The following is a 17,266-nucleotide window of genomic DNA, read 5'->3' as shown; positions in this document are numbered from 1 at the left end:
CACACACACACACACACACACACACACACACACACACACACACACACGACTTGGAACAATTAAGCCAAACTCCTTTGAGAAACAGTGGAGGAGAAAACAAATCTCCAAAAAGGCTGGCAAGTGACCCAAATCACTTGGCAAGCCAAATCATCCCAAAAGCATTGAAGGATAAAACTGAAAGGAAAATAAATAGATGAAAAATGGAAAAGTTCTATGAAGATTTCTATAACATCCCTCTCCTCAGGGACAATGGAGCTACTATGTTTGGACCAAAACATCACAGTTCCTATATTGCTAGATGATGAAGTAGATATGGTGATAAAGATTAGAGGAATAACTTCACTTGACCAAGTATAAACAGGAGAGGTGATACAAATTTGAGAGCACTGAGGGATTGAGCCCTTTAAGCAGAGATAATAGCAAACATTTGGGAAAGAATCATGAACCTTATTACCCAAAAAAGTCAATAAAGAAGACAAGAATAACAACTGACCAACAGGCCTACTTTCCCATGTCTACAGAATCTTTATGAAAAGTTTCACACATATTAAAGGCATCCCTAATGGTGATATGAAAATGGAACAATTCTTTTTTAAATTATATTTGACAACAGACCTCATCTTCACAGTCATACAATTAGCTAAAAGGTTTAGACAATACTAGTTCCTGTGGCATCTGTTGTTTGCCAACTATAAAAATAAAATTGATTTGGTAGAGCAAAATGCTACCTTAAAGTGGAACCGGCAAGTTGTCTTCCATGTACATCTCAAAATGTCAGCTTCCTAGGAAGATCCAACTGAAGGTAACTTTGTTCTATGACTTTCTCAACCTTAATATCCATAAAACATGGAAATGTGCGCTCCCCAAAGATGTTTCCCCTTGACATGAAAGTGGTTCAGCAGAGTCCAGATGAAAGAGGGAAGCTTCCCCCAACCCATACATGGTGAGGTCCTTCAAATGCTCCTGTTTACAGATGGCATCGTTTTAATGGAGTGAAGCCCTGGAACGCTGCAGAGGTTCCTAAATGAGTTCAATAATTCCTTTAAAATTTGGCCTGGACAAACAAATGGGAGTGGGGAAAGCCCTTCCAAGTACTGAACAAACAGGTTCACGAGTGTTGGTATTCAATCACCTGCCCACACCACAGCGAGCACTAATCATTCTAGTCGATGGTAGAGCTTGTCAAACGCCAAGAAGTAGGCATTATTGGGACATTAACTCAAGGAAGCGCTGAGTGAGAAGAAATGAGAGAAAATGAATCTATCTCCATCGAAATCTATGAACATAACTCAATGAAGAGTAAAAAGATCAATGAAACAAAAATTATCATTCCCCCAGAATGAAAAAAGCAAAAAGGAAAGGCCAAACTAACTCATGTGTAAGCTCATAGGAATAGTCTTTCTTGGTCAGGCCCGTGAACCCACAAGAGCAATATTCTATCACAATTGGTGGCTCTCCCAACCTTGATGCATAGGTCATAGGAGAAGGTATTTATCTTATCTGATGCCAACCTTAAAGGAGAAGTATATCCCAGCTTCTCCTAGTAGCTGTTTATGGCATTTGTATATCATTGATCTGATCAAAGATGTGACTTCCCAAATCAATACTGGGATGGTGAGCATTACATCACCAAATACCAAATGGTTTTTCTCATCTGCCCTAGTACCCCAAAAACTGAGCCTGCTCTCCTCCAACCCTAGACCCCAACAACTACCAAAGGTTTTCAGAAATTATTCCTAATGACCCATGCAGATTGCAGATATCATCAGAAAAACATAACTTGGACATCACTGCAGGCTGACCATGTCAGTCCTTTGCTCGTGAAGCTCCAATGGCTCCCTATTAAGCGGGGAATAAAATGTAAGTGCTTCTGCTTGGCATCTTGGGCCCTTTTCAATCTGGCTTGGACTTTCTGGCTAACTGTATTTAATTCCTCTTTATGGACTCTATCCTCCAGCCAGCCAAACTATTCTACCTAATTATCCCAGTACATAAAATTTCTTGGCCCATCTCTGTTGTTTTGCATAGCCTAGAATGACCTCTTTCTCTTAGGACCCCACTTCCCCGCAAGGCTTAGTTCAAGTGATACCTCCTCCAAATGAACTTTTCTGATTCCCCAATTGTTAGTGCACTCCACCCCACAAAAAAATTACTTTATTTTGAATCTTTCCCATTTACTTTTATATATATTGCTTCCCTTCATACTAGAATATAAGCTAGGTCAGTACTAGTAATATAATAGAGATGTAAATGCTTATTGAGGTGAATTAATAAGAGGGACCACCAAGAACATTAGCCAAGAACAAACTAACAAGCTCCCAAAGTGAATAAGATTTGGAGAATGGGAGACTCGGGATTGCAAGATAGTACAAATAGAGTTTCACTCAAGTTCATTTTTGTCTCATTGATTTCACTGTTGATGCTTTATTTAAGTCCAAATTAAATTGGATTCATTCCATTTGCAGAATCACTTCAATATTTTTAAAAGGTACTTCTGCCTTACTTGTATGGAAACTAAAAATTAATGTAACTAATATTCTTTAATAATAACTAATGAATGGTTGCTATGGCTAGTAAACAAGATCTCCTTGTGTCCGCAGTTTACCAACTATAAAAATAAAATTAATTTGGTGGAGCAAAATACCTTAAAGTGGAACCAGCGATCCTAATCCTGAGCTACCTTGATCTGAACTGGATCTTTTTTCTGTATACAGTATTCTATTTCCCATCTCCATGCCTTTGCACAGGTTGTACCCCCATCCCAAATACATTCCTTCCTTTCTTCTTTTGTTTAGTCTCCCCAGCTCCCTTCAAAACTTGGTTGAAGGGCTATATCAGCACAGGGCCTTTTCTGATCCCCACCACCAGGATTAGTGCCCCCAAAATTATTTTACTTTTATCTTGAATATATTTTCTATTTTTTTACATATGTAAGTATTGTTTCCACAATAAAAAGTAAGCTCTTTGAAGGAGGTGACTAAAAAACAATTTCATTGCTATGTCTTTGTATCCCTAGTGTGGTATGGTAGATCAAAAGCTGGTCATGAAGCCAGGAAGGTCTGACTTCAAGACCTGCCTCTGGCACATATAGGCTTCATGACTTTGGGCAAGTCACCTAACTTTTCAGTGCTGTAGGAAATGCTTTAAGACTATCAGTTTTAAAGATGGCGCTGACCTACACATCAATAAAGAAAGTTTCCTTATGTGGGAGCTCCTGATATCCAGAAAATTATAGATCCAATCCCTATCCCTAGCCTATTTACAGTATGTACTTAGCACAGTGGGTACTTAAAAATCATTATTGATTGATTAATTGATGCCCCAGCATCCCTTCTTGAGACCACCAAGGTATTCTTTGGTGAACGATGATTGGGAATCCCAATGATTTCCCTGGAAAAGTGAATTCCACAAATTCCAACAAACTTAGTTTGTGTAGTCCCTGGTCTAGAACTCAAAACACACAATCTGACCATAAATACTATTAGATGAGACTAATATTTCTGAAGCACTCACCACACGGATTTTTTTTTTTTAGTGATACTGTCCAAAGTTTTTATTCTCTAAGGGAAAAAGAAGTTTACCGGCCACAGGTCCAGGTTCATAGGTCTCACAGTAGTGTTTACTGGAAGAGTTAGTAAGGACTTTGCAAATCCTAGGTTTGTGAGCAGGAAAACAATAACTTCAGAGAGGCAGAGCCAAGACAGCAGAGCAAAGGCAAGGACTCTCCAGAGCTCTCCCAATTTCCTCTCCAAACAAAATTTTAAATGCCTCAAAATGAATTCTAGAGCAGCAGAATTCCCCCAAAAAACAGGGTGAAACAATTTTCCAGCCTAAGACAACTTAAAAGGTGGACAGGAAGGGTCTGTCTCACTGGGGTGAGAGTGAAGCATAGTCCAGCACAAGCCAGGCCCTGGCAAGCCAGCAGCAAGCCTTGGACATGACTGAATCGGTGGCAAGAGCTTCTAAAACTCTCAGCCCACAGATAGTAAGGGGGTCAAACAACTGGTCGGAAGAAGATTACAAGGGACTCTTTCCTGGCACCAGGTGCAGGACTCTATTGCATCGTCCTTATGCAGCTCTGGGCTGCAGTTCCAGATAGAGGAGCGGCACTAACAGGAGTAAGGACCTGGACATAGTTCCAGGGTAGGAAAGAGCACTTGTCATCACTCACAGACCAGAGCACAGGCCTAGACAGCAGTGACCACACCTGTCCTTAGAACACACCTACTTGGAAGAATTGAAAACTTACAGACCCCCAGAACTAGCTCTGAAAATAGCAGTACGAAAAACCTGAAGCTTGGGACAGTTCCTCTCTATCCCAGGAGCAGAATCCAACTTTAACATACTTAAAAGTCAAGAAATAGACTAGAAAAACAAACAAACAAACCAAGAACCTGACCACAGAAAGTTACTACAGTAACAGAGAAGATCAAAACACAAACTTTGAAAGCCTCAAAGAAAAATGTAAATTGGTCTCAGGCCAAAAAAAAATTCCTGGAAGAACTAAAAAAAAAAGATTTTAAAAACCAAATAATAGAGTTAGGAGAAAATCGGGGGAATAAATGAGAGTGATACAAGAAAATCATAAAAAAAAAAGTCAACAACTTGGTAAAGGAGGCACAAAAAATACTGAAGAAAAAAATACTGAAGAAAACAACACCTTTAAAAAAAACAGGATAGGTCGAATGATAAAACAGGCACAAAAATCCACTAAAGAGAAGAAGAACTCCCTAAAAAACAGAACTGGTCAAATGGAAAAAGATGTACAAAAATTCACTGAATAAAAGGGCTCCTTAAAAATAGAATTGGTCAAACAGAAAAGGAGGTACAAAAGCTTAATAAAGAAAATAATTCCTTAAAAATTAGAATTGAGTAAATGGAAGCTAATGACTCCATGTGACATCAAGAAACAATAAATAAAATCAAAAGAATGGGATAAAGAAAAAAATGTGGATTATCTCATTGGAAAACCAATTGACTTGGAAAATGGATCCAGGAGAGATAATTTAAAAATTATTGGACTACCTGAAAGCAATGATTTAAAAAAAAAAAGAGCCTAGACACCATCTTTCAAGAAATTATCAAGGGAAAATTCCCTGATACTCTAGAATCAGAGGGTAAAATAGAAATTGAAAGAATCTACTAATCACCTCCTAAAAGAGATCCCAAAATGAACCCTCCCAGGAATATAATAGCCAAATTCCAGAGCTCCCAGGTCAAGGAGAAAATATTGCAAGTGGGCAGAAAGAAACAATTCAAATATGGAACCACAGTCAGGATAACATAAGAATTAGCAGCTGCTACATTAAAGGATCAGAAGGCTTGGAATATGATATTCCAGAGGTCAAGGGAGCTAGGATTACAACCAAGAATCACCCACCCAGCAAAACTGAGTATAATCCTTTGGGGGGGAATTGATATTTAATGAAAATCATAAGGGATTCAATAAAATTAAACTGTTTATATTCCCACATGGGAAGATGATACTTGTAACTCCTAAGGACTTTATCATTATCAGGGCAGTTAAAAGGAGTATATATAGACAAAGAGCATAATTATGAATTGACTATGAAGGGATGATAGTCAAAAAAGAAAATTAAGGGGTAAGAAAGAGGGGTGCACTGGGAAAAGGCAGAAGGGAGAAGTAGAATGGGGTCAATTATCTCACATAAAAGAGGAGCAAAAGAGTTTTTACAGTGGAGGGGAAGATGGAGGGGGCAGGCAACACTTAGACCTTACTCTCATCAGAATTGCCTCCAAAAGGGAATAACATATGCACGATTGGGCATAGAAATCTATCTTAGCCTACAGGGAAGTTGTGGGGGAGAGGGATAAGTGAAAGGAAGGACTAATAGAAGGCAGGGTAGATTAGGGGAGGCAGTGGTGAGAAACAAAACACTTTTGAGAAGGGAGAGGATGAAAGGAGAAAGAGAGAGAAGGATAAACAGGGGAAGAAATAAGGATGTAGGGAAATATACAGTTGGTAATCAAAACTGTGAATGTGAATGGGATAAACTCACCCAAGAAACAGAAGAAGATAACAAAGTAGATTATGTGATTTAGATACAAAGGGTAGTACCATAAGCAAATTACGGAAGCATGGAATACTTTACCTGTCAGATCTATGGATAAGTAAAGAATTTATGACCAAACAAGAGACAGAGAGCATTATGGGGTGTAAAATAGATAATTTTAATTATGTTGAATTAAAAAGGTTTTGCACAAACAAAACCAATGTAGCCAAGAATCGAAGGAAAAGCAAAAAACCCGGGGAATTTTTTAAAGCAAGTTTCTCTGATAAGGGCCTCATTTTTCAAATATATAGAGAACTGAATCAATTTTATAAGAATACAAGTCATTCCAGGGTAGCTAGATGGTGCAGTGGATAGAGCATTGGCCCAGCATTCTATTTTTCTTTGCATTAATTTCTAAGGTCACTTCTTTTTTGTTGTTTGTTTTTTTAAAAATTTTTATTTTTTTCAATTAGCAAAAATCTGCTTTCTCACACTCCCACCCAACTGACAGCAAAAGAAAAAGTCTGTTACAAATGTGTAGTTAAGCAAAACAAATAATTACATAGGCCATATCTTTTAAAAAAATGTCTCTTTCTGCCCTCTGAGTCCTTCACTTCTCTATCAGCAAGTAGTTAAAACATTCCGTCATTAGTCCTCTGGAATCATAGTTGGTAATTATGCCAATAAGAGTTTCTAATTTGGGGCAGCTAGGTGGCGCAGTGGGTAGAGCACCAGCCCTGAAGTCAGGAGGACCTGAGTTCAAATCCAGTCTCAGATCAAACACTTGACACTTACTAGCTGTGTGACCCTGGACAAGTCACTTAAGCCCAAGTGCCTAAAAAAAAAAAAAGTTCCTAATTCTCTCAAAGTTGTCTTTACCATATTGCTATCAATGCACTGATTGTTCTAGTTCTTTTCACTTCACTCTGCGTCAAAAATGTGTCTAAGTCTTCACAAGTTTCTCTGAAACCATTATCATCATCATTTTTTATATCTCATCACATTTATATGCTAAGGCCACTTCTTAACAGCAAAGTTATACAGTCAGAAGAGCACCAGTTATAGAATCAGAGGCCCTGGGCTTAAATCCTGTCTCTAAAATTCACTCCTTGTGTCACTTTAGGCAAGTCTCTAAACCACCTCAAACCTCAGTTTCTCCTTCTGTAAAATGGGGGAATTGAGTAAATGGCCTCAGAGATTCCTTCTTGCTGCAGAGCTGTGGTCCTCTGACACATCAAAAGATAAGAGATCTCTCCATATGGCCATCCAAATGAGTGTTAGTCATGAATCCTTTGCCTTCAAAGTTTCCACTTCATATACAACCCTGAACTTCCAAGATACTCCCTGATAGAAAGTCTCAACAAAGAATCCAAAGAAGAAAGCAGAGAAAAATGGAAGCTGGGGAACCAAACTGAAGAAGCCTAAGTAAATGCAGTCCTACTCCACCCAAACAACCTCTCATTCAGGCACCTGACAACTGTCTCCATCTGGAGGACACAAAAGAGAAAGAAGGAACTAGTGGCATTCTCCCCGAAGAGGGACAAAGGAAAAGATAATGAAAGCTATCAAGAATCTCACAAGTAATTTGAGGGGACTGAATGAGAGGGAATAAAGACCAATCTGAAGAAAATACAGGAAAGCAAAGACATTAGTGGACAAAGGGTGAGTGGAGGAAGCCAAAGATACAACATAAGTGAATAAACTGGAAGCAATTTGGAGAGAAAAAGATGTGATAACAAAAACACTAATTAAAGTAGAGATGGAGGAGGGGAGGAAGGGGGAAGAACAAGGAAGGAATCAGGCTTTGAAAAGCCTGTCTCTCTGTTCCTACGGAGGACAGAAATCAGTGTCTATAGGAGATAGAGGTAAAAACATGATCATCAACCAGAGAAAGGCAATAGCTTTTTTTTTTTAACCACAATCTATGATTTCATTGATACAGCGAACTCTCGATGAGGAAGCTCTCTCAACCCATGTAAACTAGAAGTTGCATAAAATAGCCTTGATACTCAGTAGCAACAATACCCTGGGGCAAATCACCTAAACTCTTGTACCTCACTTTCCTCATCTTAAAAATGAAGAGAGTTTGACAAAATTACCTAAGGTCTCTTTCAGTCCTAGAAGCCTAGATCTTACTTCACAGGGTTTTCTGAGTTAAGTTTACTGTATAAAGATGAGTGGCTTACTAGAATGAGAATGAAATTTCAGTGCTTGATGGCTCGAGCTAATCAGAGAAGCTAAGATATAGAGATGTATTTTTAAGGGTAACTCTGTAGAAATACACCCACTTTGGTCTGCCTTGCCAAACTTGGATTTTAAAAGTGATACAGTACAGACGTATATAGTTACAATAATAAAAATGTAATTGCTAGAAAAAAAATTTGTGTCTGATCCATTGGAGGAATTTATTGCCAATGGATGCGATGGTGTAAGTTATCACATAGGGAAAATGGGAGTCAATGATTGAAATATATCAGAGGCTGGGCACCTATGCAAATGACCTGATGATTTACCTATGCACCAAAGGAGAGGGGGAAATAGATTAAAGATAAATCAAGGCTTGTGGTGAATGGAAAGAAGATTTATGAGCAAATGAATTTAGGAGTCAGAGAGTGGCATAATCAGACATATTACCAATTACTCTGAAGATTAAAATGTAATTTTGACTTTGAGTCATACATTGAGGTGATAAGTAACCTCTCCAGAGGAAATATAAGGGATCAAACGTAATGTGAGACCTCAGTAACCCCTACAAAGAGTAAGTTGGAAGATGATGGGGAAAGCTGTGAATTTTCAAAGAAACAGAGATGTGTGTTTGATAATAATTTTATGTGAAGGCAATATTAAATTTAAGTTGTTGCAGTTCTTAATATCAGCAAAAAAATGGAGACCATTATTCAATTCAACAACAAGAATTCATTAAATAACTACTGTGTGCCAGGTGATTTGTTAGGCCCTGGGGGTGCAAAGACAAAAATGAACTAGTCCCTGCCCTCAAGGATTAGAGTAGACAGCGTGTATACATGTAAGTGAAGAGTTAAAGTGGTATAGTAGATAGGACACAAGGTTTGGAGTAAGGACAAGTGGGTTCAAATCCTGGTTCAGACACTTATTAGCTGTATGACCCTGGGCAAGTCACTGAACTTCCCTTGTCCACGAAATGAGGGGGTTGGACAAAGTGCCTTACAAGGTCCTTTTCAGCTCTAAATCTATTCTATATTCTTATATATGCACCTATCTTCCCCCATTGGGATGTAGACTCCTTGGCAATAGGGACTGTTTCATTCATTATACTTTAGACATTATATACACCTGCATATTATATGTCCACAGTGCCTGGCAAATAATAAGCACTTACTAGATATTTGTTGATTGACTGATCCCATGAAGTATGAAATAACCTTAAACCACACAGACCAAATTATAAATTTTCACTGTGCTAAAGAAGTAAGTATTCAATGGTGAATAATCACTTGGAAAGTGTGCAGCCTCACTATTAACCAAAGCAATATAAATGTGAACTACGTTGAGGTACCACCTCACACTCATCAAATTGGAAGAAATAAATTAAAGCAACAATTCAATGCAGGTGGGGTTATGGAAACATAGGCACACTCTTTATGTTGATTGGACTGAAAACTCAGAATCTTTTTGTAAAACAATTCTGACAGCACGGCACTCAGTAAACGTTATAAAGATCATCATATTATGTCACCAAATAATTCCATTGTTAGGACTATACTCCTTGAGTGCATCAAGATCTATGATGAAAGAAATGTCTAACTGTTCAAAGATTTTCTTTTATGCCAGACTTATTTATTGCAAAAATTATTGATTGCAAAAAGAAAAAAATAGAAGCAACCTTAAAGGCCAATAATAAGTGGAATGGTTAAATAAAGTGTGGAACAGTAATGTAATGAACTATAGAACTAGAATGGAATTAAGATAAACCAGTATAAAAATATGAAGAAATACAGAAAGGTCTTTATGAAATGATGCAAAGCAAAATGAGTAGAAACAGAAGAGAGTGCATGCTACCTACAAAGTGGGAGAAAAGATAAATAGGAATGAATGGATAAATAATACACATGAAAACTGAGTGACAGAAATTACTACATTTATGCACTGTTTACATTTGAGTAACTGTTGAAAAGCAAGTATAATTAGTTGTTTGTATGTGTGTGTGCGTGTGTGTGTGTGCGTGTGTGTGTGAGTGTGTGTGTGTTTGTATTGCTATTATTTGCTGAGGTGGGATGAGGGAGTTGGGAAGACTCCACTCATTCAGCTATAGTTGGAAACTTCCACTGGGAGTTAAGTGGCTTTGCCATGATCACTCAACCTGTATATGTCAGAGGGAGAACCTGAATCCAGAGCTTTCTGACTATGACTGCAAGGTTGGACCCGTTAGCCACTACGTCACATTGCCTCTAATTGATTGATTGCATGCGTATTTAATATTAAATCTTTTTTAAATCATTTTTAAAAAGACTATCAGAGTAAGTTAGCATTTTGTCAACTGAATGACCTGATTCATAAGCTTCCCCTCCAACTCTGCAGCTCAAGGAAGATGTCTGCAGTTCCAGGAAGATATCCTATCTACCACTCAAAAGTTTGTGCTTGCATCTCATCCTTCTCAAACTCTCTCTCACTCCCTCTCCCTCTGCCTCTGTCTCTCTCCTGCTCTCTTTGTCTCTCCCTCCCCCTCCTCCTTTTTCTCTCCTTCTTTCTCCCTGCTTTCTCTTTCTCCTCATTTCTTCCTTTCTCTCTCCCTCTGTCTTTCTGTCTCATCTCTATGAACCCAAAGAAGTTAGCTCTCCATTTGTGCAGGTATGACATGGCACCTGAAGCTCAGAAGTATCTCAATCAGAAATCATGTCTACCCCATAGCCTCTACGTAGCACAAGCTTCCATAGGCTTAAAAACTACCTCAAGCATGAGGCAAGAGTGGGACTACATATATTTCTCTATGATCATAGCCTTCCTATGCAAAGATGGCATAAGTGACCCACCATGAGCAGGTCACATGCTTTGGAGCTTGAGTGGTTTTTCCTTTACAGCGAATAAGTTTCTACTAACAATACCGCTAGTCAATATTCAACAAATTCAATTGATTTAATCCTTCTGATGGTAAAAACTGAATCCACACATTTTGTTGTGGGACTCAAGAAAGATGGTGCCTGCAAAGTTCTTTCGAAACTTTAAAACTCTATAGAAATGTCGATGATTATTAGCATCATCCTCTTCATCTAATTTATAGGGGCTGCCATTTTGAAAGTTGTCACAAAAAGAACATTACCAATTTTCAATGGAAAGTGTAAGTACTCCATGCCCAATAACACAGTACTGAAGATGTGTTTAACAAGTATAATGAATCCACATCTGTGAAAAATGAAAATACATAGTTATTGACTTCCCATTATACAAAATGTTGACATACAGTATAAGGAATTTGAAGAGTTTTGTGTTACATAAGGATTCTTCATTTTTACAAAAGAGCTTATCATAAGGTGCTTTGAAATCATAGAGTTCTTGATGGATAGAATAATAATGTATTATACATCATTGACATGCTGTAGTGAAAAGAAACCTAGATTTGGAGTCATAAATCCTGGATTCAAATTCTATTCCCCCTCTGACTGACTGTGTAATCATGAGCCATTTCTGAACCTTGGTTTCCTCACCTGGGATCAAGGTGTTGGCCATTAAGGTCACTTCTAGCTCTAAATCCGTGATGTAATTATCCCCTTTGATTGAACTCATTGAAAGAAGATAGGAAAATTTAATTTTCCAGTATTATGATTCAATTTTTAGAAATTCTGCTTAAATATATGATCTGCAAAAGAAGTAGGATAGTAATATAGCAAGAATAAGAAAGAGTCATAATTCCAGGAATTCCAGGTAATTCAACTGATATGGGAGCCACTCTTGTATATGGCTGAGATATACTGGACACAGAAATTGTGAGCATTCAGGAGGTAAAGGAACTGGGAAACCAAGGTGTTCAAAGGTAGTCAGAGCAGATAAGAGTGTAAGCCAGGTGCCAAACTTATTCAGGAGGATAGGCAACCATTTAGAGGATTATAGATGATGGCAAAAAGGATCTGGATGAGATGGAATTCACTGTAGAGGGAGTTACTGAGTAAAAGTGACAGAAGGTAGTTCTGAGAGTGGCAGTGGGGAGCAAGGAGTAGGAGAATTTCTCCTTCTGGCCTTGTGTGCCCTGAGGTGTGGTCATTTCTGGTGAGAGGAGAGGTCAGCCTTGCAGATAGTGACAAGAGGTATTGTGTCTTTGAGAGAAAGCTGTTATTGTTGTTTGTCTTTCATTCTCAAAGAGGACCATGACATGAGGGAGGTGATGCCATGACATGCAAGTGAATTGGATTTAAGTGAGGGAGGGCCGTGTAAAGTCACCAGCCTCACTGATTCAGAGAGCACCAGGCAATGGAAGAAGTGTGAGAGGAAGGGATCTGGCACCATCGATTTAGAGCTGGAAGGAAATTTCTGTAGGAGCATTTAGTGCAACCCCTTCATTTTACACATGAGGAAACTAAAGTCCTGACACCAGAAATGACTTGAAAGAACTGATCCAGGGTTCGAACTCAGGTTCTCTCATCTAAAGCCAGTGATCTTTTTTCAGCACCACAATAGGAGAGCTGTGCAGAGGCAAGTGGAAATTAGAGTAGAAGAGAATGGCCATTGGAAAGAGAGTTAGTATTGAGTTCATAGTCCTATTGGCTCTAGTGGGAAAGCAGGGAATGTCTTGAGCAGGATGGTAAAGGGTCTCAAGTTCATGGCATATAGTGATCTATTAAAACAACTGGAGATGTTTAACCTGGAGAAGACCTGGTTGGGGGAGGGGCATGATGGCTATCTTCCATATATAAAGTGTGGTCATGTGGAATAGACTTTATGCTGGCTCCATTTGGTCACGGAGGGCAAAACCTGGAGAAATGACAGGGTAGAGAGGGAGGGCTGGGGTGGAGAAGGGGACTTGCAAAGAGACAAACGTAATCTTTTTAAGTCTTCCTAACATTATAATTGTCCAAAAGAGGAATGAACTGCCTCAAGAGGAGGTGAGTTCTCCCTCTCTGGAAGCCTTCAAGCCGAGGTAGGATGACCGCCTATTGGGTATAGCATAGTGAGTGTTCGATTCTGGTATGGGCTGGACTGGATGGCTGCTGAGTTCCCTTCCCTTCTGTGTTTCTGTGACTCCCTGGGAAGCTCTGGGGACAGAAGGGAGGCACCCTGAGGGCTAGGGAGAGGGAGTAAGGCTTTCCTGTTAACAAGTGGGGCTGAAATAATCCTTCCCCCAGGGAAGCTCTGTGGTCCCACAGGAGGAATTTCCCCAACCCACATTACCACACAGGGTAGAACTCCAGTGGTTCTGTCATGATTCTAGCTCTGATCACAAAACATACATGGACAGCCTATGTGTTGCACTGATAGGTTCCCATAAAATAGCATGTGTGGAGTCTCTGTAGAATATTGATGGAAGGATATGGGCAAAGTTATATAGGAAAAGAAAGCAAATTTGTGTGGCTTTCTGAACTTTAGCATGACTTACCCACATAGATGAGACCACAGACCCATTAAAGTATTGATACAAATACTTTAAAATAAAATGGCCTTCCTTAAAATATAGTATAGCCTCAAAGGGAGGGGATGGCTTCAGATGGTGTGTTCACATACATAAGTAACTATATTTTATCATTCTGTTGCCCATTTTGGCCCACTTCTCCTTCCATTCCCCAGGTATGAGCATGCCTTGTGATTTCTATGCTCTTCCTACCTGGATTATGAGAGGTTCTAATAGCTTCTCCACTGTATGTGTCTGGATCTGGAGGTCCTGGGGTTTCATTTTCAGTTGGATCGGTGTCTCGGCTGACATGCTGCCTGTGCATAAGGACAAAAATAGACACACACACACAATTATAAGTGAGTCAAAATAATTTCTGGAGGACAGGGCCAAGCTTAGGCAGAATCATAGAGATGATCAAGTTTCATGGTAGCACCCCTTTCTCATTAGCTCCACCCTCTCAACTCAATTCAACCCAACTCAACAAATGTGTATTATGTACCTGCTAATAGAAAGAAGAGGCAGAGCATTCCATGATTTTAGCCCCACCCTAAGTTATTTTAGGCACAAGCAAGGGTGTGTTGGTAAATGGTAAAAACAACCAGTTCTCTGGGAAAGGCAATGTACTTGTGACATACTTCTAAGTTTAATCTACATTGACATTTTCTTCATCACTTTCCAAAGTCTAGACATTCAATAAAATAATAAATCAAGCCCTTATTTGTAACACTTGCTTATTTCAAAGGTATAAATTCTCACACTGAAAATTTAACAATCAGCTCTCAGTGCCAGTTAGGGCTGGCTCCAGGACACCCCTGGAGAAGGGGAAGCATTCATTTTCTCTAACGTGTAAACTTTTACACCTTCGGTTCCATTAAGTTCATAAATCATCCAAGTGGGCACTCCCTCCAAAGGTGCAGATCACAGCCCCTCCATGCCTCTTGTCTAAGTCTTCCTGGAAATCCACCATAGGAAGTCCACTCTCCATGCTGAGAACCTTCTTCTAGATCTATTCACAGTGCAATAATGCTACCAGAACATGGAACCTCTCCATTGGCTATCTCTTACTCTGCCTACAAGATGGCAGACTCTCCTTTTGTGACCATCTACCACTCTGATACCTTTCACACCACTTTTTGTAAGCAGCCCCTTATAACTGATACACTGCAGCCTCTTTAAGCAGTCAGTCTATAAGCATTTATTGAGTATTTACTGTGTGCCAGGCATTGTGCTAGGCCCTGGGGATACAAAAGAAGTCAAAAGCATGGTGTGCACCTTCAAGGAGTTCACATTCTAATGAGAGAGACTGCATGTAAAAACCAGTACATATGAGATATATAGTATAAAAGGAAACTAATCTCATAAGGAATTCACTGGCTGGGGAGAGGGGTGAAGAAGGTCAGGAAAGGCTTCTTGCAGAAAATATCTCTTCTTTAACTTTAGAGTGAACTCAGAGATTATGACAGAGAACTGGCTACACCATTTTAAAAATTATCATGTATGGTATTTATTTTGTAAATGGTATCAAAAAACAAATACTAGTCAAACTTAGTCATTGATAATATATAATGTGCAAATATGTGTATGTATTTGTATACATATTTATCATTTCCCGGCATCCCCTCCCAAGCCTACTCTACCCTGCTCAGATGACATCTGGAAGAGTTGGTCAGTTTCAAGTGCTACATTTTTTGGGTTTTTTTTGTTTGTTTGTTTTTTTAGGCAATTGGGGTTAAGTGATTTGCCCAGGGTCACACAGCTAGTAAGTGTCAAGTGTCTGGTCTGAGGCCAGATTTGAACTCAGGTCCTCCTGACTTCAGGGCCGGTGATCTATCCACTGAGCCACCTAGCTGCCCCTCAACTACTACATTTTTAAAGGATGTTAAAAGGCTAGAGAATGTTCAGAGGAGAACAACCAAGGAGGTGAAGTGGCTCAGGTTCATGTCTCATGAAGATCTGTTGAAGCATTGGGGATGTTTCTCTTGGAGAAGAGAAGACTTAGCAGAGGAATTGATGACGCTTTTCTGGTATCTGAAAGGAGTTATCAGGTCCCAGGAAAGCAGAACTAGACTTGTCCTATTTGGTAGCAAAGCAGAAGGTGTCACTTGGGGTGAATCCTGAAGGAAGCCAGTGATTCTAAGAGGCAGAGGAGGTGAGAAGGGAGCGTTCCAGGCATGAGGGACAACCAATACAAAGGCCTAGAGAAGTGAGATGGACTAGCATTGTGAGTGATGAGTAGCCAGCGGAGCCCATATTATGACATCCCTGTTGTGAGTCAGTCACCGAGCTAGGTATTGTAAATGGACAAAATACATGCTCTGAAAAAGAAGCTGGTTGGTCATGTGGAGAGAGCAGGTGATGGTAGATGAACAGTCCAAGAGCTGCATTTCAGAATGCTCAAAGATCCACAGTGAAACCTTCACAGAATTAGGTAGACTCTTTGCAGAGTATTTGTAGACCAGGGATCACAAAAGGATCATACAAAATAGGAAGGCACAGATGAGACCCTGAATCCTTCTCATGGCTAGTTTCCTATGTTATAACAAAATCCAGTAACATTCCACCCTGAGGCATTAAGGCCTCTTTCCTCTCCCGTAGTTCATCCTCCTTTTCCTTGGCTTTCTTTTAGACACTGAAACAGTGTTCTCCTTTTGTAGCCAGGCAATGAAAATTCAGGAGACATGCTTTCAAGGAGTCCATAAATTTCATGAGGGAAAAGAGAGAGGGGTGGCATGTGATTTAATTTGATCTGTATTATCTGGCTTCTCTTAGTGATTTTTCTTGTTACAAAGGAAAGTTCAAAGAATCATAGATTTAGATCTAGAAAGCACTTTAAAGGTCACTGAGTTCACCCCTTTCATTTTACAGAGATGAGAACTCTAAGGTTCAGAGGCATTAAGTGATACTGTTCTCTCCTGGTTCACCTCTTACATCTCTGATCACTTCTTCTCAGTCTCCTTTGCTGTATCTTTAACTAGATTATGCCCACTAACTACGGGTGTATCTTCACATTCTCTCCTGGGCGTTCTCTTCTCCCTCTATACTAATTCACTTGGGGAATCTCATTAATTCCCATGAATTAAATTATTATTTCTATGCTGATCTCTTTACATCTATTTATCTAGCCCTAATCTTTCTCTTTACCTCCAGCTTCACATCCCTAATGGCCTATTGGATATCTCTAATTGGATATTTCTTAGACACTTCAAACTCAACATGTTCAAAACTAAACTCATGCTGTTTTCCCCAAAACCCCCAATCTTCCTAACTTCCCTGTTACTGTTGAGGGTACACCATCCTCCCAGTCATCCAGGCATTCAACCAAAGTGTCATCCTTAACTCCTCACTCTCATACCCTCCTATCCAATCTGTTACCAAATCCTATCAATTCATAACATCTCTTTTATATGCCCCATTTTCTCCTCTGACACTGCGCCCAGCCTGGCGTAGGCCCTCACCACCTCATGTCTGGGCTGTGGCATTAGGCTTCTGGTTGGTCTCCTGCCTCAGGTTTCTCCCCACTCCAATCCATCCTTCACTCAGCTATCAAACTAATCTTACTTAAACTCAGGTCTGACCACATCATCCCCCTCTTCAAAAAACTCCAGTGGATCCCTATTACTCCAGTACTAAATATAAAACTCTATTTTGGGCTTTTAAAGCCCTTCATAACTTG

At 39.5% G+C, this 17,266-nt stretch overlaps 1 protein-coding gene across 1 annotated transcript in view; it reads right to left on the bottom strand.

Annotated features, from left to right (window-relative positions):
- The window catches only part of CTNNA3 (catenin alpha 3), a 1,857,428-nt gene extending 1,843,526 nt beyond the window's left edge, over window positions 1–13,902 (bottom strand). Inside the window, exon 1 of the mRNA XM_027840655.1 lies at window positions 13,804–13,902. Within this exon, the coding sequence (XP_027696456.1) occupies window positions 13,804–13,902 (99 nt within the window). The remainder of the gene's footprint in view (window positions 1–13,803) is intronic.
- Window positions 13,903–17,266: the final 3,364 nt, after the last annotated feature.

This window comes from Vombatus ursinus, unplaced genomic scaffold (genome assembly GCF_900497805.2).
Source record: "Vombatus ursinus unplaced genomic scaffold, bare-nosed wombat genome assembly UNPS02014847.1, whole genome shotgun sequence".
In the NCBI taxonomy this organism is placed as follows: Eukaryota; Metazoa; Chordata; class Mammalia; order Diprotodontia; family Vombatidae; genus Vombatus; species Vombatus ursinus.
Note: the sequence above shows the minus strand (reverse complement) of the source record. Positions and strands in the feature narration are given on the sequence as shown.